This window comes from Tripterygium wilfordii, chromosome 9 (genome assembly GCF_013401445.1).
Source record: "Tripterygium wilfordii isolate XIE 37 chromosome 9, ASM1340144v1, whole genome shotgun sequence".
Taxonomy (NCBI): Eukaryota; Viridiplantae; Streptophyta; class Magnoliopsida; order Celastrales; family Celastraceae; genus Tripterygium; species Tripterygium wilfordii.
The window spans coordinates 5,202,758-5,226,394 of NC_052240.1; the positions used below are offsets into that span (position 1 = coordinate 5,202,758).

The 23,637-nt window shown below is 35.6% G+C and overlaps 2 protein-coding genes across 2 annotated transcripts; both read left to right on the forward strand.

Moving 5' to 3' along the window:
• Window positions 1–7,175: 7,175 nt before the first annotated feature.
• LOC120005041 (probable dual-specificity RNA methyltransferase RlmN) lies at window positions 7,176–13,327 on the forward strand. Its single transcript, XM_038854469.1, has 10 exons — window positions 7,176–7,504; window positions 7,719–7,794; window positions 7,945–8,042; window positions 8,379–8,480; window positions 8,634–8,720; window positions 10,068–10,184; window positions 10,896–10,999; window positions 12,244–12,383; window positions 12,527–12,663; window positions 12,745–13,327. The coding sequence occupies exons 1-10, from the start codon at window positions 7,208–7,210 to the stop codon at window positions 12,919–12,921; spliced, it is 1,335 nt and encodes a 444-aa protein (XP_038710397.1). The 5' UTR covers window positions 7,176–7,207; the 3' UTR covers window positions 12,922–13,327.
• Window positions 13,328–14,794: 1,467 nt separating this feature from the next.
• Window positions 14,795–16,470, forward strand: LOC120005939 (protein FAR-RED IMPAIRED RESPONSE 1-like). The gene is made up of 2 exons (XM_038855819.1): window positions 14,795–15,926; window positions 16,115–16,470. Exons 1-2 carry the CDS (start codon window positions 14,795–14,797, stop codon window positions 16,468–16,470), a joined length of 1,488 nt encoding a protein of 495 aa, XP_038711747.1.
• Window positions 16,471–23,637: the final 7,167 nt, after the last annotated feature.

Consider the following 23,637-nt stretch of genomic DNA (forward strand, 5'->3'; position numbering starts at 1 on the left):
TTTTTTCTAATGAGACATATTTGCATCCCTTATTTAATTAAACACACCCCATTTTGAATAGGATGATGCTATAAGCACTCCCACTTTCACTTTTTAGACCCATCAGATTATCAGGTTTATTTTAGTACTGAAATACAGTCAAATGTTGACTAATACAATACGTATTGAATCATCCCAAATCTTGTGTCGAATAAAACACACTTCCTTTTTCTCACCTGAAATTATTAATATTTTGTGTTGTTTTTCATGACTGGACTAATTTGACCTTGGTCTTTTAATTTACTTGTTATTATTCGCCACGCTTGTCCCACGTTTCCCCTTTTGCCCACCCCTCGCCTCATTCGTTCTCCTAGCAACAAATGTCACCCCGGTCCCCTCGGATGAAGGGACCCTCTGGATTCTTTCATATCAATTCAAAATATTCTATCTCACTTTAACTTTTTGCATGTTCAGATTGGGAGAGGGGGTTCAATTACTCAGTTATTCTTCAATGTACATAAAGACTCTGATGCCTTGATTGACTGAATCAAGCATCGATCTTCGCTCTCATAGTCTTAGTAGCTTTATCACTACTTCTCTTGCAAGTGCTATTTACTTTCTAGCTTGAAGCCTCAAGGAAAACTTCACTACTTTCATTTCTGTAAAGTCAACCATCTCTCCTATGATAGTTGTTGCAATTCACATTCGAGGTTGAGAAAAAATAGATCATCTGAAATTATGGGATGAAGAGCTAAGATTGTCAAGTGGTTCTAGTAGTTCTAGTGATAAGGTAAATATATCAATTTATTTTTTTAATAATTATTTTGATTAATTGCATATATTAAAGTTAATTTGTATTGTTAGCAGGATGATGTTGATATAAATGAAATAAAACAAGAAGAACCTGACCTTGTAAATGCAGGTGAAGAAGACATTGAAGTGTATGTTACAAATGAATTTTCCACCAATATGGTATGCTAAATAACTAAATTAACACATGCTATTTTTCGTTAATTTCTAACAAAATTAATACATTCTCAGGTATTCAATTCGCGTCAATGGTTAATTGAATGGGTGCAGAATATTAGACGTAATTTGGGTTTTGTTATTGTTACTAAAGGTTCAGAGATTGGTGGATTCAGGAAGAGACACAAATTATTGTTAAACTGTGATCGTGGTGGCTCCTACAAAAGTAAGAAAACCTCCACAAGGTTAACTGACACAAAAAAAACGAGATTGTCCATTCAGAGTGAAAGGGATGAAATTGAAGACAAATGATATGTGGAGTGCATAACCATTTCGCGGCATTATATATGGAGGGTCATTCATATATCGATAAGCTTTCTACTGCTAAAAATGAAATATTGGTAGATATGTCAAAGAATTTGGTGAAGCCACGAAACATCTTCTACAAGTTAAAGAATAGGGATCTGAACGTGTCCACCATTAAAACTATATACAATGCACGCCAGAAGTTTCGAACTACAAAGAAAGCTGATAAATCCCAAATGCAACAACTCATGTCATTCCTACATCAGTACGAGTACGTTTTCTTTAATCGAAGTAATGGTCAGACTATTGAGCTTGAAGAATTATTCTTTGCACATCTATGTACATTAGAACTATTGCGTGCATTCCCGCATGTGTTACTGATGGATGTTACATATAAAACTAACAGGTTCAGGATGCCTCTAGTTGAGATTGTGGGCGTGACTCTATGAAGATGACATTTTGCGTAGGATTTGTTTTCTTGCAATCAGAAAAGGAGGACAATTATACTTGGATACTGAATTATTTGACAATAGGTGAATCCACTTTTCCAAGAGTTATTATCACTGATAGAGATTTGGCATTTATGAGGTCGTGTGCCCAAGTATTTCCCGAGTCGATGAAACTGCTTTGCAGATGGCACATCGACAAAGTTGTCATATCCTACTATAAAAAATCATTTCGAGACAAGGAATCTTCAGATTCATTCTACTCCATGTGGCACACATTAATGGAATCAGAAACCGAGAATGCGTATGTGTATAATTTATCTACTCTTGAGATGATTTTACAAAACTACTCCAAAGTCATAAATTATATTAAAGATGTATGATTGACGCCATATAAGGAGATGTTCATATCCACCTCGACAGACACCTATATGCATTTCGGCAACCTGACCACTAACAGAGTCGAGAGTCAACATTCGAAGTTGAAAGAATACTTGCGCACACCTCAATCAGACTTGGAGTTAGCAGTGTCGTCTATTCATCAGCTCATCCAAGGTCAGTTCACAGCAATAAAAGCTAGTTTGGAGAAAAGCAAAAATATTATCCAACATCGATTCAAAATAGGCCTATTCCGAGAATTACTGGGTTTTGTCTCATTGGATGCGTTGAATCTAATGTGGTTGAAATTTGAACGGTCTAAAATTGTTGGTGAAGACATTTACTTTTGCAGATGTAAACTTTGTACAAGTAATGGACTTCCATGTGCGTATGAGCTTGCAATATACACGAAGGAAGATCGTTTTATACCACTTGCTTGCATTGATAAGTTTTGGGAAAAAATTTGACTTATTGTCAAGTGTTTCACCTATCAATGATGCTATCGATTGTAGTGTCGAGTTAGAAATGTTCACAGAACAGTTTAAGCATCAATCAAGGCCTGGTAAAGTCAGTCTACTAAGGAAGTTGAGGGAGATAATTAATCCATCAATAACTGCTCTTCTTGAACCAGTTATTAAGACAAATATTTGTGAACGCCCATCCTCAAAGAAGAAAGTAGACAAATCAACTCATTGTAATCAGTACGCATTCGATTTTGTTCAGCACGATTTGAATCATTCTCAGGATCTAGGAAGACACAGTTGTTCATCAATTCGCCCCTCCTCAAAGAACAAAGTAGACAGATCTACTAGTGGTGATGCGTCTGCATTCTAGTTCGTTCAACAAGATTTTTGTTACTCTCAGGAACCAGGTAGACACAGTTGTTCATCTGTTTACAGCACTCTACCATATCCAACGTAAAGGATTTCAATATTGAGGTCAACTGTCCATGAGCATGTATATCTTAGTCAGTTCCCACTTATATTGCATCCTTACATTATGTTCGTAAAAGATGTAAAAGCTGATGGAAATTATGGCTTCCAGGCTATTGTTGGATTACTTGGTTTTGGAGAGGATGCATGGGTAAACATCCGACAAAACTTGATTGATGAGTTGAGAACATTTTGGGCAGAGTATGTTGAACTATTTGATGGTTATGATCGGGCATGTTCCATTTACAACTCACTAAACTTCTTGGAATCAGATAGACCAACACCACTTCAGAATTGGATGACAATGCCAGACATGGGTCACTTGATTGCTTCAAGGTACAATGTCATATTACATCTTCTTAGTTTTGAACAGTGCTTGACATTTTTGCCACTATGATCAATGCCTCCACCGCTGTATGAACACGTTATTATCACTATCGGGTTCATTAACAATAATCACTTTGTCCAAGTTTCCTTGACAAACGATTACCCGATGCCTCCCATTATGATGCAATGGTTTAGATACAGGTAAGATTGCGTAGCTGCATAGGTTACGTCGTACACAGAACAACTAGAAGCATTTATTAAGTGTAGACGTTTTATATTTCCTCCTGAAATCACAGTGTTGTAATTTACATAATTTGTTTGAGTACTGAAATATTATTTGTCTTTATTTTAGTTGAATATTTGGCAAAGAGAGTCATCCTATAAGTGAAACCAATGAAAATAAGTGAATGCATCAAAACATATATATATATATATATATATATACACACACACATATTGATGGGTGGAATAACAAATGTGGCTTAAGAAGGTCGGCCCATTTACATTTACAGTCTTCCATTTCCCACAGTTGTCTGATCGATGAGAAGTTAATAATGACAGCATAATTACAAAAGGAAAACTGGAAAAGTGTGAAAGACAATGTTTGATTAATTTTGACATAATATAATTGTCAATACGTATCATAGAGGGGTGAGAGAAGCAATATAGAGGGTTTAAATAGCAATGTCGTATTTGATAATATTTCTAATAAAATATTTATTCTATTCTTAGGTTGAATGTACCTCATATTACACCTATAGGCTGATATTTGAACGGAATCTCTGAAGAAAAAGTTTTAGAGATGGAGAAAAAATGATCATTAATTTGCATCATTTGGTGCAACACCATACAAGGTGACTCATATATTCACACATGAAATTAAAAAAGATGAAGTAACTCTAGATGTCACCACTGTCATTTCAGATTCGAATGATCTTTCAATTGCACATTTCATGGCTCAATCACAGCAAGAGCCATTAAAGTTTTCTGCAACAGTGACATAAAAAAACCAAGACAGATGTAATTTTATTTACTACACTATTTATCTTCAATTCCATTACTTTCTTTTCATATACAATTGGTTAAATTACAAAAATAAATATATTTTTTTTATAGCAATACTTCTATTAAAATAGAAGAACCAACTCCAAAAAAACCAATGTGCAACAAATCTACTGCTTCTAGCTTTGGGAAACGGGAAAAACTAATATACCCCACCACATGAGTTACATCTATAAGTGTATTCTCCTTTTTATTCTATAAATAGAAGTTGTACAACTATAAAAAGTTTGAACTAACTACAAAGGTTAAGCGGAGGTTAGTGAAAATTAAGAAGAGCTTAACTCCTTGAAGAAAACATCCAAGATCTTTTTGTTTTCTTAGGAGTATCAAATACCAAAACTCTTTTGTTTGTATATAATCCTCTAAGAAAAAAATATAGATCAAAGTAACTCAACTATATAGGCATCCTCCTCTTGGATGATCTCTTTTCTATCTCTACTTCATGTGTATTAGTGAATGATTCACCATTATAGATGCAAAATCCTTGCTACATGAATAATAGTTGCCAAAGTTGCTTCTTTCATCATCATTTTACATATAGATTATGTTGGTTAAATTTTCATTGCTCATGAGTTAATAATCTTATTTGTTTGGATGTAATTTTAACTTTTTATTTTTTTGATGGGTAAGTAAGATGCATTAAAAGAAAATTGTACAGATTACCAGAGTCTGGGCTTTTAGAGAGTTGCTTGCCCAAACTCCCAACTCAGCCCATGTTAATTTCGGTCAAACTATACCAATTTTCGCCTTGATCAAACGTCAGACATCAACAGTATAGATACAATCAAAGAAAAGATGTGCATGTACTGTCTCATTCTCCCTTCCACATAAATTACAAAGCGGACATATATCCAGATCAAAACTTACTTACCTGTTCAAAGTATAGAGACGTTGTGGACAAGCCGCCACCCACATGATGAATGAAACTAGGCCAAAACTTTAACTGTTAAACTTTAACTTTCATGTCTTCTACCATTGTTTTCTAACTGGGCAATAGATTGGTAGTGCGAATCACCATGATTGATTTAAATTATAATTAAGATCTTTTGATTTCACAGTTAGGTCGACTTGGCTGGTAAAAAGAGTTTGGAATAGATCTTATGCTTGAATTTTAAATTTCCATTCTTAATTACTTTTTAGCTTAATCTAATCCACTTTATTAGCTTCTGATCTTTATAATCTCATCTTTATTGCTGTACCGAGGCTTTACCTTGACATTTTGGTTGAAGGAAAAAAATGTTACCTTAAGAATAGTTGCATATCCACATAATACTACTTTGAGAATTTTTTTTTTGAGACAATGCATATCATTCTTTGAAAAGAACCTCATAGTATAAATAGTGAACTACAAACCTCACGGCATAGGACTTAATAATTACCTAACTCTCAAAAGGCCATTTCCTCTTTACCACAGAAGAAAAATATGAACTCCAACCACAAACATCATCACTGATAATGAATTAACAAAAAAATATCATATTATCAAAAACAATGAAACCTGCTAGACAGGAGCGAAGCCAGCTTATCATATGAGGGGGGGGGGGGGGTCGCAAGGGCGGACAAAGGATTTTATGTCAAGGTGTACAAAGCTAAGTTGGGGTCCTGAAATAGCCTCCGAATTTTTTTGAGTTATCTATTAATTATACCTTTGAACGCACAAAAAATAACACTAAAAATAAAAAATTTATAAAATATGATAAATAATATTTGTCACATATCTTCTTATTTCAATCATGATCATTATTTTTTTACAACAAGGGGTATAAATTGAAAATTCAGGTAGATCTTTTATATAAATTACTATATAGTTAGGGTTAGTAAAAAATTTTTTTTGACTCACTACAATGTGGCTTCACCACTACTGCCAGAATAGCAAAGAAAGTTTCCACAACAAATAATAACCCAAGAATAAGTAATAAACCAATTATCATTAATTGGTATCATAAGACCTCCAATATTAATGTGAAAAAACACCGAGTTGCGACAACGCTTGCAACGACTATGCTAGTTTTTTTTTTTTTTAAACGTTGATGGATACAACTCTTCTGCTCTTAGCCTCTTATAGTTGAATCATAAAGTGACCTTTTTTTTATTGTGGGAATTCTGAACTCTGAAGTGACTTTTAGCTTAGCTAGATAATGAACTGAAAACAGGCTTCTTGAGGTGATCAAATTTCTAGCTTTAAAGGAAATCTAGGAAGCCTTTTTATGTACCTCTTGGATTCTATTATTATAATTTAGAAGGTGAATCAATTTGTTTTCCCTCAAGAAGCTAGTTACAGCTACAAGAACTGTCATGGTTTTTTTAAAGGTTTTCTTTTAAAAAATAAGGAGAAATTTCTAGTTGTTGAAAACTCATATATTGAAGTGGTGAAGATTAAGAAGCCTCATTTTGTGTCTTGCTTCATACCTTAACTACTAAAAAAATTAGGACGTTTTTTGTTAGAGAGCCAATAAGGTTTATTTTTCAAAATTATTTTTAGAGCAAAAAAGATTTTATAGAAATTAAAATCTGTTAAGAAACTCCTCAATTTGTCAAGAAAGAGATCAATCAGATGTGGTTTGGTTGGTAATTGGTTGGGTTAAACATATATGTGCCTAAGGTTCGATTCCAATGAGAAGTATCGGTTGACAATCGATTGGGTTACACATATGTGTGTTCAATGTTTGATTTCAATTATAAATAAATTTCTCAAGCTATTTAAAAAAAAATTGTGAAGAAAGAGAGGATAATATTATGTGGAGGGTCATTAAAGTCTTTATCAATTAAGACGCTGAGGTTTTGGCCAAACAAAACTTGCCGAGAAACCCCATGAAATCTTTGGAGGTTTTATGTCCCTCTTCCTCTCCGTTTCACTGGCGAAACAGAGGCCGAAGTGGCACACAAAACAGGATAGAGATGCTTATTCCTTCAATGGCGATGCTACAGCACGCGTGCTCAGTCCCGTTGATACGTCTCGTGGGCACTCGCTCTCGCTCATTTACCATCATAGCCTCCCGTAGCGTCTCTCCCATTGCTTCTCCTGCTGTTGCTTCCAAGATGGACTCTCGCGTGCTCCTCGGCATGTCTGAGCAGGAGCTTCAACAGCTCGCCGTCGATTTGGGACAGGTAGATACTGCGCCTCAATTATTCCGTTTGGTCGCTGAGAAAGTATAAGAAATAGAAAGGAAGTACAAGAGTGGAAGTTGAAATTGGTTTCTTTTCATTTTTCAAAAGAAATCGTATAAATACTTAATTACTCTTCACTAAGCTTTCTTAAAATCTGATTTTTTTTTAAAATAAAAAAATCAAATTTGAATAACTCTTTTTGGTATACATGCAGCAAACCTACAGAGGGAAGCAGCTCCATCATCTTATTTATCAGAGGAAGATTAAAGAAATCCAAGATTTTAGTCAATGTGAGTGTTAGTGTGTAACAACTATATTTTAACCTTTTTGGTTTTGTTGCTTCTGAGTTTAGTTTGGTTTTGCCTCTTCATTTCTGTTTAGGGGAGTTTGTCACTAATATTGTTTTTTTTTCCCTATTATTTTCTTGTTTTGTGGAAAAGTGCCTCAGGCTTTTAGAAATGGCCTTCATGAAGCTGGATGGAGTGTAGGGCGATCATTGGTTCATAGCACAGTCAAGGCTGCTGATGGCACTGTTAAGGTTGATATTTCTTGGAATTCAATCAATTTATGTTTTGGTTTTATATGTAACTAGAATCTAGTTGGTTTCTGTCATAGTGTCATCTGTTCGCATACTTACATATTTGAAGTTCCAATGAGTAGTTTCAAAGACTTCTTTTTTTTGCTGCAAAATTTGTGGCATTTAGACTATCTGCTCTAAGCGTTGACAATTCATAGTGAAATTGTCGAATTGCTCTGTTAGTATGTGCAAATTGTTTGAGTTTTACGAGCCCTTCATTTTTAATTTTCTGAAACTCAACTCTCTGTGTCTCTCTGAATTATTTTTCTTCTTTTCTACTTGTCCATGATTTTGCAGTTATTGTTAAAGTTAGAGGACAACAGATTGATTGAAACAGTTGGTATACCAGTTGGAGATGAAAAAGGTCCCATACGCCTGACAGCCTGTGTCTCATCACAGGTGATCTTCTGATTGGTGGAGCAGGCAGTGGAAAATTTCTTTTTCAATAGTTCAAGCCTTTAGTTTTGAGCACCTCTTTCATATAACTCTTTTGCAGGACTGCATCTTTGTAACATTGGCATTGGTTATGTTTTCTCTTACATATACATGTAGGTGGGCTGCCCATTGCGCTGCTCATTTTGTGCAACTGGAAAAGGGGGTTATTCAAGGAATCTCAAGCAACATGAAATTGTTGAGCAGGTCTACAATTTTTTTTCCCTATTCCCCCTACTTTTACCCATAATTTTTCTGTTGTTACCCAATTATGTCGACATAGTAGCTGAGCTAAACTCCAGATTACTGTAATTCTCTTATGAACATGCCTGTATTTGTTTTGTGAATGTACATGATAGAAACTCCCACATCGGAAAGATAGGGGAGTTAAGTCTTGTTTATAAGGAGGGCAAATGCCACTCCTTAACATGTCCAATAGGTTTTCACCAGAGCCCATGAGACATTAGTATTGTACAGGCCCATTCGACTACAGCCGATTTGTGGGCGCCTGCGCCCATGGATGTGGGCGGGCCCTGTTGGACTGTTAAGGTGGGATTTGGGTCTGGACTCTCCAGAGCCCATGAAACATTGGTATGGAGGGGTCCTTAACAATGGTATCAGAGGTGTTCGGTCTTTGCTACTGTGGGTGTTTGGATCTCCCTTCGTCCAGGTATGGGACTAGATTGGGCCGTCACGGAAAGGGCTACCAGTAGATCTGGTGGTATGGGTAAGTCCCAGCCCAGTGAAAGACCCCCACTGACTCACTGAGTGCAGCCAACATGGACATCGGCTTCATCCAGGTATGGGACTGGATTGGGTTGCCACGGAAAGGGCTACTAGTGGATCTGGTGGTACGGGTAAGGACTCCAGCCCAGTGAACGACCCCCACTTAGTGCAGTCGACGTGGGCGTCGGCTCAGTAAAGTAGGGGGTATAGATACGAATGTCCCACATTGCTTAGATAGGGGACTTGTGATCTATTGATAAGGAGGGCAAATGCCTTCCTCAACCAGCCAACGATAAGGAGGGCAAATGCCTTCCTCAATCAGCCAACAAGCCACTGACTCACTGAGTGCAGCCAACATGGACATCGGCTTCATCCAGGTATGGGACTGGATTGGGTTGCCACGGAAAGGGCTACTAGTGGATCTGGTGGTACGGGTAAGGACTCCAGCCCAGTGAACGACCCCCACTTAGTGCAGTCGACGTGGGCGTCGGCTCAGTAAAGTAGGGGGTATAGATACGAATGTCCCACATTGCTTAGATAGGGGACTTGTGATCTATTGATAAGGAGGGCAAATGCCTTCCTCAATCAGCCAACGATAAGGAGGGCAAATGCCTTCCTCAATCAGCCAACAAGTTTTCTAGGTAGTGGCCTATTGGGCTTGTTGGTTACAACCAACCCATATGTGGGTAGTGGTTGGACTTGTGTGGTTGGTTAAGGAATGTATGGACTTGCTGGGTGTGTGTATGGGCGTGCACTTGGCCTGGTTCTTAACAGTACATTTCAGTCCAATAACCGTCTGGTTTGTTTTCTGAATTTTTATATAAGCAGGTTTTGGCTATTGAGGAGACCTTCGAGCATAGGGTGACAAATGTAGTGTTCATGGGAATGGGAGAGCCTATGTTGAACCTGAAGTCAGTACTTGAAGCACACCGATGCTTGAACAAGGTGCATTTAGATTTGTTTCACTGTAGTTATCTAATTGCCTTGTTAACTTTTGTCGGGGGTTACAGAATATAACAGGTCAATCCTCTTCTTTTTTCCTTGTAATTTCTTTAGTCTTTCCTAATACCTATCATAAGAAGTATTATCTGTTTGAATATTTTATCTTCTCTTACTCTTGCTAAGACATGGCTAATACTCTTCGAAGAATAGATGATATTTTATGTGGAACTCTTCTCTTCATCCATGTCATTCAATCATTGGAAAGAAGTCCCTGAGGATAGATTTTTATGAATTGTGAAGGCTTACTTGGGTTCTATGTCGCAGACTTGCTTTATTTATTTTTAATGTGGAATTTGTCAAATTGTTTGTGTAATAAGGTTCCCCTTCGGTGCAATTTGTAAGCAAACTACGCCCTGTTGTGAACTTTGCACTGATTATTATCCGCAATGGGTCCTTATTTGCTCGAACAAGCTTGGCCCAGTAAGAAGGGAGGGGGACCTTTTGGGACCAGTGGTAAACTGGAGGAGGTCTTTTGGTTCAGATCTCCATGGTGCAACTTGGATTTGATTGATAATGGTAGACTCTGGGAGATTACTAGTGTATTTGGCATTTACTCTGCATAGTTGGGTCTAATGCGTCCCAACCTTAGGAAGGTACTGCATTCTAGAAATATCTAGAAACAAATATATTAATGATTTATTTTTGTTTCTCCAGGACATACAAATTGGGCAACGAATGATAACAATTTCCACTGTTGGGGTTCCAAACACAATCAGAAAGCTGGCTGCTCACAAGCTTCAATCAACATTAGCTGTCAGGTGTGTTCTTTGGTTACACTAGAACATTGGTCGAATGATTCTGCATACCATTTAAATTATCTTTGTTTTCTCTGACAAATTTGACAATAATTTTGAATTGCTCTCTATAACTATTTTACTGTTTTTTTTACTTCTGCATTGAAACTGATCAATAGTCCAATTCAGTTACTGGTTTAGTTGGGGAGTTCCATATTCAATTATCGCTCATCTTGTCTCAAATTCAGATTGTTAGATAAGAGATTCTTTGAAGGTTTTTTGCCCCTGTTAAACATATCGAGAAGTGGATTTGTCCAGAGGGTAGTTTCAAAAAGAAATGAATGGTGAAATTTTAAATAGAAATGGATAGTTGATTCCAACTAATTTCACCTATGGATTCATGTAGCCATTAGCCAACCCTAAGTTGTTTAAGATGATGAATGATGATATTTTTTTTTGAATTGTGACCGACTGACTATGATATCAAGAAGTACCTTAACCAACCCCTAATGTAATGTTTGTGAAACTTGACCAGGGTAAGGAAAGACCTTTTTACCCTAACCCTTTTAGCTTTTGATATCCCAATTTGCACACATAGGGGACTAAGCAAGAGGGTGGTTACCAAGTTGCAGTTGCATAATTCCTGATGATGAATAGTGAAGTAACTAGTCTCAAACGTCCTCTTTATAATATACTAAAGCATAAAGATACCATTGAGTTTGGAAGCAATGACCAAGCACATTATCTATTACCCTAATCACACATTTACTCGAAGCAAACTAGAACACAATTTCCTTTTCCATTGTGATTACCACCTGACACCATTCTTTCCTGCTTCCAAAATGTATATTACAGGTGGTGGTACCTGGCTATAGTTATTTTAGGCTTCCAACTAGTTTGGTGAAATTTGGGTACCAGGGCACCTATAAGCCCCTTTGATTTAGCATTCAATCATTGTTTCTATCTGATTGAGTTCGAGAGTCGTTTATTCTTTGGCAAGAACCTGTCGACCTAATGTGTCCGACTTGTGAGTGTGATTGGATAGGATTTCCTTCCTTCCTTTCAGTTTATGGTGCACATCAGATATTATTTGGCTGGTATCCCTCTGTCTGCCTCTCTTTCCCTGTTTCTAATGTGTTTTGGAAAGTGAAATTAATTTAATCTGTTATTATCTTGAGCTTATGAAGGAAAGCATCATTATTTCTGTTTTTTTTGGGGCATTCATTTGTGACCGTTCTTCTCAGTAATATTTTATCCTTGTGCATCAGCTTGCATGCTCCAAACCAGAAACTGAGGGAAACAATAGTGCCAAGTGCAAGATCTTATCCTCTTGATGCTATCATGAAGGATTGCAAGGATTACTTTCTTCAAACCAGTCGACGAGTATCCTTCGAATATGCACTCTTAGGTACAACAATTACACTTAAAATTGTTGTATTTGGATTGTTTTTTCTTTGCATACTTGTATGAAAGTTAATGACACGAAAAAGGGAGAATTACACACCATTTTCTGTTATCTCATGTGTTTTCTAATTCATTTCTTTGTTGCAGCTGGAGTCAATGATAGAGTAGAACATGCGATAGAACTCGCAGATTTGCTGCGTGAGGGGGGAAGTGGTTATCATGTGAACCTGATTCCTTTCAATCCAATAGAAGGTTCGGAGTATAAGCGTCCAAGCAAGAAAGCGGTACGTTCATGACAAAGTACATCCTTCCCCATTTTGAGCAAGAACATATACCATTTACCTGATGCAATTGCTCCTATTCAGGTGCAAGCTTTTGTGGGTGCTCTAGAGTCTCGTAAAGTGACTGTTAGCGTGCGCCAAACAAGAGGTCTGGATGCAAGTGCAGCTTGTGGTCAGCTAAGGAACAAGTTCCAGAAGACTCCGCTGCTCAGCACCTCTGATGACCCACGACTGCAATCAGACCTTGCAGTTGCATGCTAATACTTCTTAGTTTTTTGCTTCTCTACCAACTCCACTCTATCCCATGGTTGTCTCTTCGTTACAATGCCAAAGTAATTTGAATCTTCAGCTGTGCTCTCTTTGGAGTCACAAAGCTGTATGATAATGTTTTGGGAGGCATTGAGTCAACTTTAATGCGATTATCCTCAAACGACCAGAAGAGCAGGATGTTACTCGGCTGGTCGTGCTAAAACGTGGCTGGCTGGGAAGAGCGAGGATGGGAGGATACAAACTCCAAAGTCGCAACATTGTAATATGTTGTATTATCTACAATAAATTATTCTATGCCATCAAATGTATCATTGTTTGGTACAAGCCAAGCTTTCTACATTAGCAAATATTGTACAAGATGAATTTGTGACAAACAAATGAATTCCCACTTACCACCAACAATGGGGTGTGATTATTTTTTTTGGGCCAACAAACACGGTTCACGGTACAACAACAGTTGGTTTTTATTGGTCCATTTTTGTTGGGACCAAGAGGGGACATGTTGTTTGCCTTGTCTTTATGTTGGCTCACTTTATCCAAAATGAGTCTCATATCTATTACACAAAAATCAAACCAATAAATTTACCTCTCCTCTTTCAATACAATCATATGGAAAATGAGATAGATACATAATAGTTGGTATACATAATATACATAATCTATGTGGCATGCCAACTAAGCATGCCACATAGATGTTTAAACAAAACCCTAAAATCCACATGGCTTTCCCGCTTATATCTCTTTAGAATATCACTCTTTTCTAGACTGTACTATAATCATTCTCATACGTTACCGACTCTCATACGTTACAGCCTTCGACGAGTTATTCTCTCTTCTCCAACTCCGGCTACAAGCCTCTTCGTGCCTCTCTCTTCTTCGACTTCGGCAACAAGCTTCTTCGTGCAGCGATATTATCCGACTCCGGCTACAAGCTTCTTCGTGTCTCTCTCTTCTCCGACGCCGACTGCAAGCTTCTTTGTGTCTCTCTCATCTTCGACTCCGGCTACAAGAATATCAGTGCCTCTCTGTTTCGACTAGTGCGATTACTTGTGTTACTCCCGACGACTTACGAGTTATGAGTTTCCCTAGGTTTTCAAGGTTCATATTCTCTTATTCAATGTTTTTTATGAACACTAGAGTTTATGTTTTGGATCTGAATGGTATCGGTCATAATGAGTTGGATGTGGTAGATGTTGATGTTATTATTTGTTCTCCTTGTTGTAACTGAACTAGATGTGGGTAAATCCCATGTTATTCCTTTTACATTTGTTGTGTTTGAAGTATTATTTGACAATGTTGGTGATGAACAATTATTGTTCCTTTAAGATGTCTTCCATAGTGGGACTTTATCAATGGAGATACCAATTTTTTTTAATGTCAGTTACTTATTACATTACGTTTCGAAAGTGTATTTGGTATCAGTTCTTAATGCATTACGAATAATCAATGTATTTAAACCAGTTATTCATTGTATAGATATTTTCCTTGTTAAATAGGTTGGTCTTACTTTGATGGCGGACTTTATCACTGGGATAGAAATCTTTGTCATGCCATTAGTTTATTACATTACGATTTTGAAAGTGTATTTGGTATCAGTTCTTAATGCATTACGAATAATCAATGTATTTAAACCAGTTATTCATTGTATAGATATTTTCCTTGTTAAATAGGTTGGTCTTACTTTGATGGTGGGACTTTATCATTGGGATAGAAATCTTTGTCATGCCATTAGTTTATTACATTACGATTTTGAAAGTGTATTTGTTACCCAGTTTTTAATGCATTACGAATAACCAGTGTACTACTGAATTTATATTTTATTCCTAACAAATATATGTTTCAATATTTTTTTTGCAGTGAAGATATGGTTTCACTTGATGATATTGCTAGTGAGATCAATATCAATCAACTTGATTGTGTTCAAACTGGTACAAAGACTGTTGGATCGAATGTGCCAGTTATAGGAATGCTGTTTGAATCGGTTGATGATATATTTAAATTTTACAAGAAATATGGTCAAGTAAATGGGTTTTCAGTCAAGAGGAGGTCATTAACGAAGGATGCGAATGGTGATTACAAATATATGATATTTTCATGCGGGAGGTCGAATAAATTTGTATCACGTTCGAAGAATCCAGTCAATCATCGTGGCTATAGTAAGAATGAGTGCAAGGCGAGGCTTGTTGGTAGACTTTCTGTTGATGGGAAATGGAAGATTACATTGTTTGAAGATGTCCACAACCACGATCTAAGTCCTAGTCATTCTAGATTCTTCTCATGTAACAGAGAAATAAATCCGTCTATGAAAAGACAACTAGAGATTAATGATATTGCTGGAATTCGACCGAACAAGAGTTTCAATTCATTTGTCATTGGTGCCGGTGGTCATGATAATATTCAATTTCTGGAGAGAGATACTAGAAACCTTCTTGCTAGGACTAGGCGTTTGCGCCTTGGCGAAGGGGATGCTAATGCCATACATGATTACTTTCTTAAAATGCAAGCTAATAATCAGGGGTTTTTTTCATTGATAGATTGGGATGATGATGGGCGTTTAAGGAACGTTTTTTGGGCAGATCCGCGTAGCAGGGCAGCTTATCATGAATTTGGTGATGTCGTTACGTTCGATACGACATACCTAACTACCAAGTATGACATGCCATTTGCCCCCTTTGTTGGTGTCAATCACCGTGGGCATTCAATACTTCTTGGTTGTGGTTTGATTTCTAGTGAGGACACTAAAACCTTCGTTTGGTTATTTAGGACATGGTTAGCGTGCATGGGTGGTGTTGCTCCTCATGGTATAATCACTGACCAGGATAGGGCAATGAAGAATGCGATTGAAATTGTCTTCCCAAACACAAAGCATAGATTGTGTTTATGGCATATCATGAAGAAGGTGCCTGAGAAATTTGGTTCACATGGAGAATATGAATCCATCAAGCGAATGTTGGCCGAAGCTGTTTATGACTCCCATAGTATCGATGAATTTGAAAGTACGTTTGTTATTTATTTTTTCTTTATGCTTATTGTCAATAATTTTTTTATTACATTTGTTCGTCATGTGTTTATGTATGTTAGTGACTTTTAATACACTAAATAATTCACAGTGTAATTAATTAATTAATTACACTGTGAACATCAAATTTATTTATCTAACTAACGATTCTTTGTTTTGTATTAGATAAATGGAGTATGCTTATTTATCTGCATAATCTGGATGGTAATTCTTGGCTGGAGAATATGTACTTGGAGAAAGAAAAGTGGGTTCCTATCTACGTCAAAAAATATTTTTGGGCGGGAATGTCAACAACTGGTCGAAGCGAGAGCATGAATGCTTTCTTTGACGGTTATGTGAACTCAAAGACAACGTTGAAACAATTTGTCGAGCAATATCGTAATGCTTTGCAGAAGAAAATTGAGAAGGAATGTCAGGCGGATTTTGACTTATCCCACAAGCAGTTAGTGTGTGTTACAAAATACGAAATGGAAATGCAAATGCAAAAAGTGGTGACTCAAGAGAAGTTTTTAGAGTTTTAGAAGGAATTGAGTGGGATGATGTATTGCGGTATCAAATCAATGTGTACCGTTGATTTAGGGACACAATACATTCTATACGAAGACATTTTTTATGGTGAAGGTGGCAAGAAGAAAGTTATATTCACTGTAATGTATGATGAACTTAACGTTGGGTGTTCTTGTTTGAACTTTGAGTTTAGGGGTATTTTGTGCAGGCATGCTATAACTGTCCTTCTGGCGAATGATGAGTATTTACTTCCGGCACATTACATCTTCCCACGGTGAAGGAAAGATGTTAGAAGATGTCATTCTCGAGTGAAAATAAACTTTGATGGGTGGACAACCACAAATGATCAAGTTCGGTATGATCACATGTGTAAGATATTTGCTCGATTGGCAGACTTGGCGGCATAAAATGAACACCATTATTCAAACGTCATAAAGTGGATTGAAGGGTGCATAAATAACATGACAACAATTCCAACGCGAATATCGATTGCTTCTTTGACAGTGGGTTCTTCAATATCTAATGATCCAATAATCAAAAGAGGGAAAGGAGCCCACGCAGTGTAATGAAGAAGAAAGTCTTCAAGAGGAATTATGTTGGTAGCACGAGCAACGCAGCTGGAGGATCTGGGACAAATGGAGATCTAGGGTGTTGAGTGTTGTTATCATTACAGTAGCTAAATACATTATGTTTTTAGTTGTGGTTTTGTATCACTGTTTTTAATGCATTATGAATCAACAGTGTAATTATCTGTTGTTATCATTACAGGAGCTAAATACATTATATCTTTAGTTGCGGTTTTGTATAACTGTTTTTAATGTATTATGAATTAACAGCGTAATTATCGGTTGTTATCATTCCAGTAGCTAAATACATTATGCTTTTGTAGTGGGTTTGTATCACTGTTTTTAATGCATTATGAATCAACAGTGTAATTATCTATCGTTATCATTCCTGTATATAAATACATTATGTTTTTAGTAGTGTTTTTGTATCACTGTTTTTAATGCATTATGAATTAACGGTCCCATTATTACACTGTCATTATTATAATTTATTTCACTTGATTGTTTTAGTTTGGTTTCTGTGTTCCATTTGTCTATGAACAAATCTATTATTGTGTATGAGGTTTAGTAATGTGTGGATATTCATATCACATTTTTTAATGCATTATGAAATAACCATATATTTACGTACAAAATGCTTCAATTGATGTGAGCAAAAATATACATAGATAACCATTTCAAGTTATAAGTCTCACTTTACTTTTAAGCATCCGAACATCAACAAAATTATAACATTGTGAGTTTAACACGTCTTTCCTTCCCAATTAAATAACTAAATAAATGTCTTGCTCATCATTTCCACTTTTTTGTAGTGATACACATCCCATGAATGTCCACCATCATTCAAAAAGTTTTGAATGTATTTCGTCCTAAGTTGGTAGATGTCTGTTTTGGTCAGCTTCTTCTTTATGCTCACGTTGTTGAATATGTAATCAATTAGGTACATGCATATTAAGCCGCAATCTACCCTGTTTTTAATTACAAAAGAATGTGTCAGTGTATTTATATATATTTTCTAAACAACAAATTAAAGGAAAAATTATTCGGACATACTTAACCCAAATACATTACACAACGTAAAAGTTATATAAAATACTATATAATTGAATGAGAAATCACTAAAAATTTTGACAGCATCTCCCCATAAATTAGGGAACCCAACCTGTAAACAAATCCAGAAATACATATAACACTTCTAAGTCCATCAACACCCACGGTCCACCATCAAACACAAAGGCAGGGTAGTTATAGATTTGTTCATACACAATAAATACATTACAAACCTCGTAGTGTGATGAATATTTGATTTACAAACACAAATGGAACCAAACAACAACAATCAAGTCAAATAAATTATAATAATCGCACTGTAATAATTTAGACTCTAAAAAAAATATCAACCAACAAACAAAACTGAATCTTTCAATAAAAAAATGGTTAAGAACAGCATACTGGCAGTGTAGTTCGCATAATGTGAAAGCGAACCATTAAACGAAATACACTAAATAATGGCAGTGTATTTCGGAACTTATGAAGTCGGTGCTTGTTGTGGTGTGTCCCACATTGTGACCAATTTTTGTTGAGTGTATTGACTGCCAACAGGTGGTGGAAATAGAGTATCGTAATAAGCTATCTGCATACATTATATATATATATATATAAACATTATTACAATATACTTATATATATATGTACTTATTTACATTATAGATGGAGGCTTACTAGTTTCTCAGCATCTTTCAAGTATGGGTCTACTCTTGTTTTCCTCCTTGGTAACAAGGAATTGTAGTGCATCCATATGCCATCCTCAGTGTCTAGAACCAACAATGTCCAGTGATTTGGAACTTCATGATTTCCAGCTGCATGGAGTGGGAAAATGATAAACCTATATCTAGTCCCACTACCACGAAGTTTGTCAGAGATGAATTTGTTAATTAGAGAATCATTATTCATCCTCAAGAATGCCATGCATGAACTTGTAATCGCAAAGGAAGCGGTCTTGCAAATCTCAGGAGGTGGATCACGCACAATAGGACCTTGTTTCATTGTAAGATATTCCATGTGGGCATTAATGATCTGCAAAAAAATTACAGTGTATTTATATAGGTTACTTAAGAAATATTGGTTAACATAGTTTATCAAAGGTACATTTTATAACATGTATACTTACATTGTTCGTGATCATATTACTGTTATAAATGGTTAATATATCACTTCACAGCAACTGATTCTCACCATTCCACAGAACAATACTGTAAAGACAACATACAATGGTGCAATCATATTATTACACTATAATTATAATAATGTAATTATCAAAATTATAGGAATTGTAATCAAGGCATTTTAATAAGAATACGTATGGAACTTACTTGGATTTTTTAATACAATCTATAGCCTTCAATTTATCCCGATCAGATGGAATAAGGTGCTTGTAGATTGCACACTTTGTGTCCATAACTTATTCTTTGCTCATAGAAGGCTCCGGTGTCTTGCAATCATCAATATTGATAATTGTCAACTCCTTCCCATAGACTTTTGTTTTCGGCCTTTTATTTTGCACCTCATACTCAAAGTCCGAATCTTTATTTGAGATGCGTTCCTTTTTTTTAGTACCCTTTATCATTGAGTTAGGGGTATATTTAGTCTTCAAACTTCGAGTTTGCTCCTGGTCAGCTATTTTCTTCATTGCTTCTGCCCTTTTCTCATTCGTTTCATCTTCATTGAACACTAATTGAGCTATGATATTATCATAGATTGTATCCTCTTTTACAGCCTCTTCTTTTTCTAATAATTCACTGTCAGGAATGACAAATTGGTCATCAAGTGACTGCCATTTGTCATTAACTTCAACAATCTCCAATGTATTTGGCACCGCATCGTTCAGCGTTTGAATTTCAACATTAAGCTGAACGTTTGTGGTAATTACCCGATCCAATTCAACTTGTAGCTCTTGATTTTTTCTTTGTTCATTATCCTTCTCAACCCGAAGCAATTCAAGAGCATTCGTTTTGGACTTCAACTCTTCCTCCAATTCTTGTATTTTTTGGGATTCATCAATTGATTGATCTCCTCCCGAATGTTTTTCAACATCATCTTCACTGCCATTATCGGATTCAGATGATGGATCACTGTGGACTGAACTGATGCTTCGTGTGTCCACATCAGAACCTGCTTCTAATGGCACACAATCATTCCGCAGTGCTTCTATCTCTTTTTCATCACTGGACAATTCACCTTCAATCACCTGTTGACAGTTGCATATCAAATAGGTGTGCTATACATTATAATTTGGTAAAGTATTTAAGTACATTGAACCAAAATAGTATAAATACATTATATTTTGTAGATTATTTAAGTACTGTGAAAAGAAAAAATATAAATACATTATCAAATTGTAAAGTATTTAAAAATGTCAACCAAAAATCCAACAAATACTCTATAGACTCGGCAATGTAATTATAATATGATCAAGTATTTATTATTGTGAACCAAAATAATATAAATACATTATTATTTGATAGATTAATTTTTGTTCAATAAAACAGTATAAATACATTATCAAATTGTAAAGTATTTAAAACTATCAACCAAAAATCATACAAATACACTATAATTTAGTCAATGTAATAATAAACTGTCAAATACATTATAATTATGTAAAGTAGCTAGTTATTGTGTGAACCGAAACAATATAAATACATTATAATTTGATAGATTAATTAAGTTTTGTAAACTAAAACATTATAAATACATTATAAAATTGTAAAGTATTTAAAACATTTAAACAAAAATCATACAAATACACTATACACACACGCAATGTAATTATAAACTTTCAACTTTAGATAAATTAACGTAATTTACTAACCTTCCCCCCACCAAAGTGCGTATATATTGTTTTTTGAAGTCCTTTCGCCATCCACTTACGTCCCACTTTACAAACCTTGGGAAGACGCCAGACTTTGCGGGGGTGAAAACAGTTGTGTGTTCACAAAACCAATACTGCATGCAAATACACATAAACTGTCACTGTAAATACACATCAAGAGTACTCGCACAAAGTAGTTATTACTTACCGAGATCAAAGTTGCACAACCTGTAACTTTGTTTGTTTCCTTTTGGTACTTCTTAATTGATTGCATAATGTTCTCTGAGATTGCCTGCGACCAATTCCATTTCTTCATGTCCTCGACCACCTCAACAAATTTTACTAAAGCCCATGGTAACGCATATGCTCTTGTTGAAAAGAACAGAGTAAGACATGTGTATAACACAAACAAACGTGCGACATCTTTTGCGTCCTCCTCAATATCCCCCATCAAAGCATTGTCAATTGCTTGCTTTATGTTGGGTGATCGCATCATATCAATTCCATTAAACTTTCGATTCACAAACTCACAATCATCGGGCATCTTGCTTCGGCCTATCTCCAATGGAATATCTCCAGACACTACTCCAAATATCAAAGAAGCATCATTCTCTGTAATGGTAACTCTCTTACCTCCAAGAATAAACGATCCACGCTTATCGTTGTAGGTGCCAAAAATGTCTTGTACGATCAAATCGTGTTTCTTGGTATTTAATTCTTATGCTCCTCCTTCTTGAACACTTTGTACAAGTTCCAAAAAGGTGTCATTTGTAAAAACTTTTTATGACTACTCTTCAATCGCACGCTTCTTAATAGTGTCGCTATTCCTTGCATATTAGATCGGTATTGTAATTTGACCATACTGAAATACAAACTGGTAGTGTATTATACAGTAAAATAAATCATTAAAGCGAAAAAGTAAAGCAATTACATTCTGCATATAGTAATATACCAATACATTATTCAAAATGGTAATGTACTATACAGTAGGGGGACGTTTCACAAATTGAACCCACCCACCAATTGAAGTAAACCATTCAAACCAATTGCATCATTAATTACCTTAATTTACAGTAGTGTATTTTACATTTTAATCCCACCAATTGAAGCACTCACAAATCGACAATGTATTTATATACCCAAAACAAATGGTAATGTAATCAAAGTTTTTAGTTAACTAAACCCAGCAAAACAAAGCCATTCAAACACACAAATATGCAGTGTAGTTATATACCCATAAAAAATGGTAGTGTAATCAAAGTTTTTATCTGCCTACACAGTTCAACCGAGCAAAACAAAGCCATTCAAACACACAAATCTGCAGTGTAGTTATATACCCACCCCACATGGTAGTGTAATCTAAGTTTTGAGCTACCTCAACAATGGAAGTGGGAAAAAAAAAATCAAGCACTCACAAATCAACAGTGTAGTTATATACCCACAAAAAATGGTAGTGTAATCAAAGTTTTTATCTACCTACATAGTTCAACCGAGCAAAACAACTCCATTAAAATACACAAATCGGCAGTGTATTATATACCCACACAAAATTATAGTGTAATCAACTACCTTATCTACATATACAATGAAACCGTGTAAAAAAAGATCAGTAAACATCAAAAAAATTAAATAGAAACAAATTACTCCCTCAAAGTTCATACCTTTAGTCGATGTTAACCCAACTTCAGCAACACCAGTTCAGAGAATTGTTGTCATGGACGATTATAGGTGTATGCCGACAACGGTTATCATGGACGATTATAAACGGAGATGAAAAAGCTCGCCGGAGGTATAAAGAGGGGGACGAGTATAGGACTGTATATCGGGATGAGTTTTTGAAGCTTCTATTGTTGCAGTTGTGGTTACCGATGTTCTCAGGGTTTTGATCTTGGAAATGACAAAAACAACTTAAAATATTATTTCCTCTTTTGAGATTTTGAATTTTAAAACTGCACAGTCATCATCCTAGTCAACATGCCATGTGATTATGTATACTTATGTATACCAATTTTATGTATGTATATCACAACCGCAATCATATCAACAAAACATAAATCCCCATACATTACCCATGCCCCATAAAAAAAATCACCATTGAGGTTGCTCTAACAAATCATACTATATTGTGGCCCAAAATGAGGACTATATATATTGATATTATTTATTGGAGCATTAGACTATTAGGTCCTAATTGTATGGATAATTGGATATGGGGAAATTTTATCTACACACTACAAAAACATTATCTTTATACCACTTTTCGAACATGATAAGTTTACACCAAAAAATTAGTTACATACAAAATTATAGTGAAAAGACCAAATTACCCTTGTTTTATATAATATTAAAAATATTAGTGTTAAGTTTACACACACATATAACCACCAATTCAATCTCCACTCCTTTATCGATTTCATCACAACCAGATGTCTTAAATCTCGAACAAGGATTAAGACGATGATCAACGTACCAAAGAGGTAATCATAAAGATTGTGATTTCTTTGATCACTGTCGCAAGCTTCAATTTTCAAGTACATCGTAGCTGACACTAGAACTGTTTGCTCTTGTTTTCATGTTTCATTTTATTTATCTTGCAAAGTCTGCAAGTTTTGAATTTTTTTAAGACAATTTACTGAAAAGTGACCGAAAACATGTAGATATCTATATAATCATTAAAATAAAAGTCACAAATTAAAACATAAATATCCAAGATAACAAAAACAATCATTTAAGTTGTGTTCGAC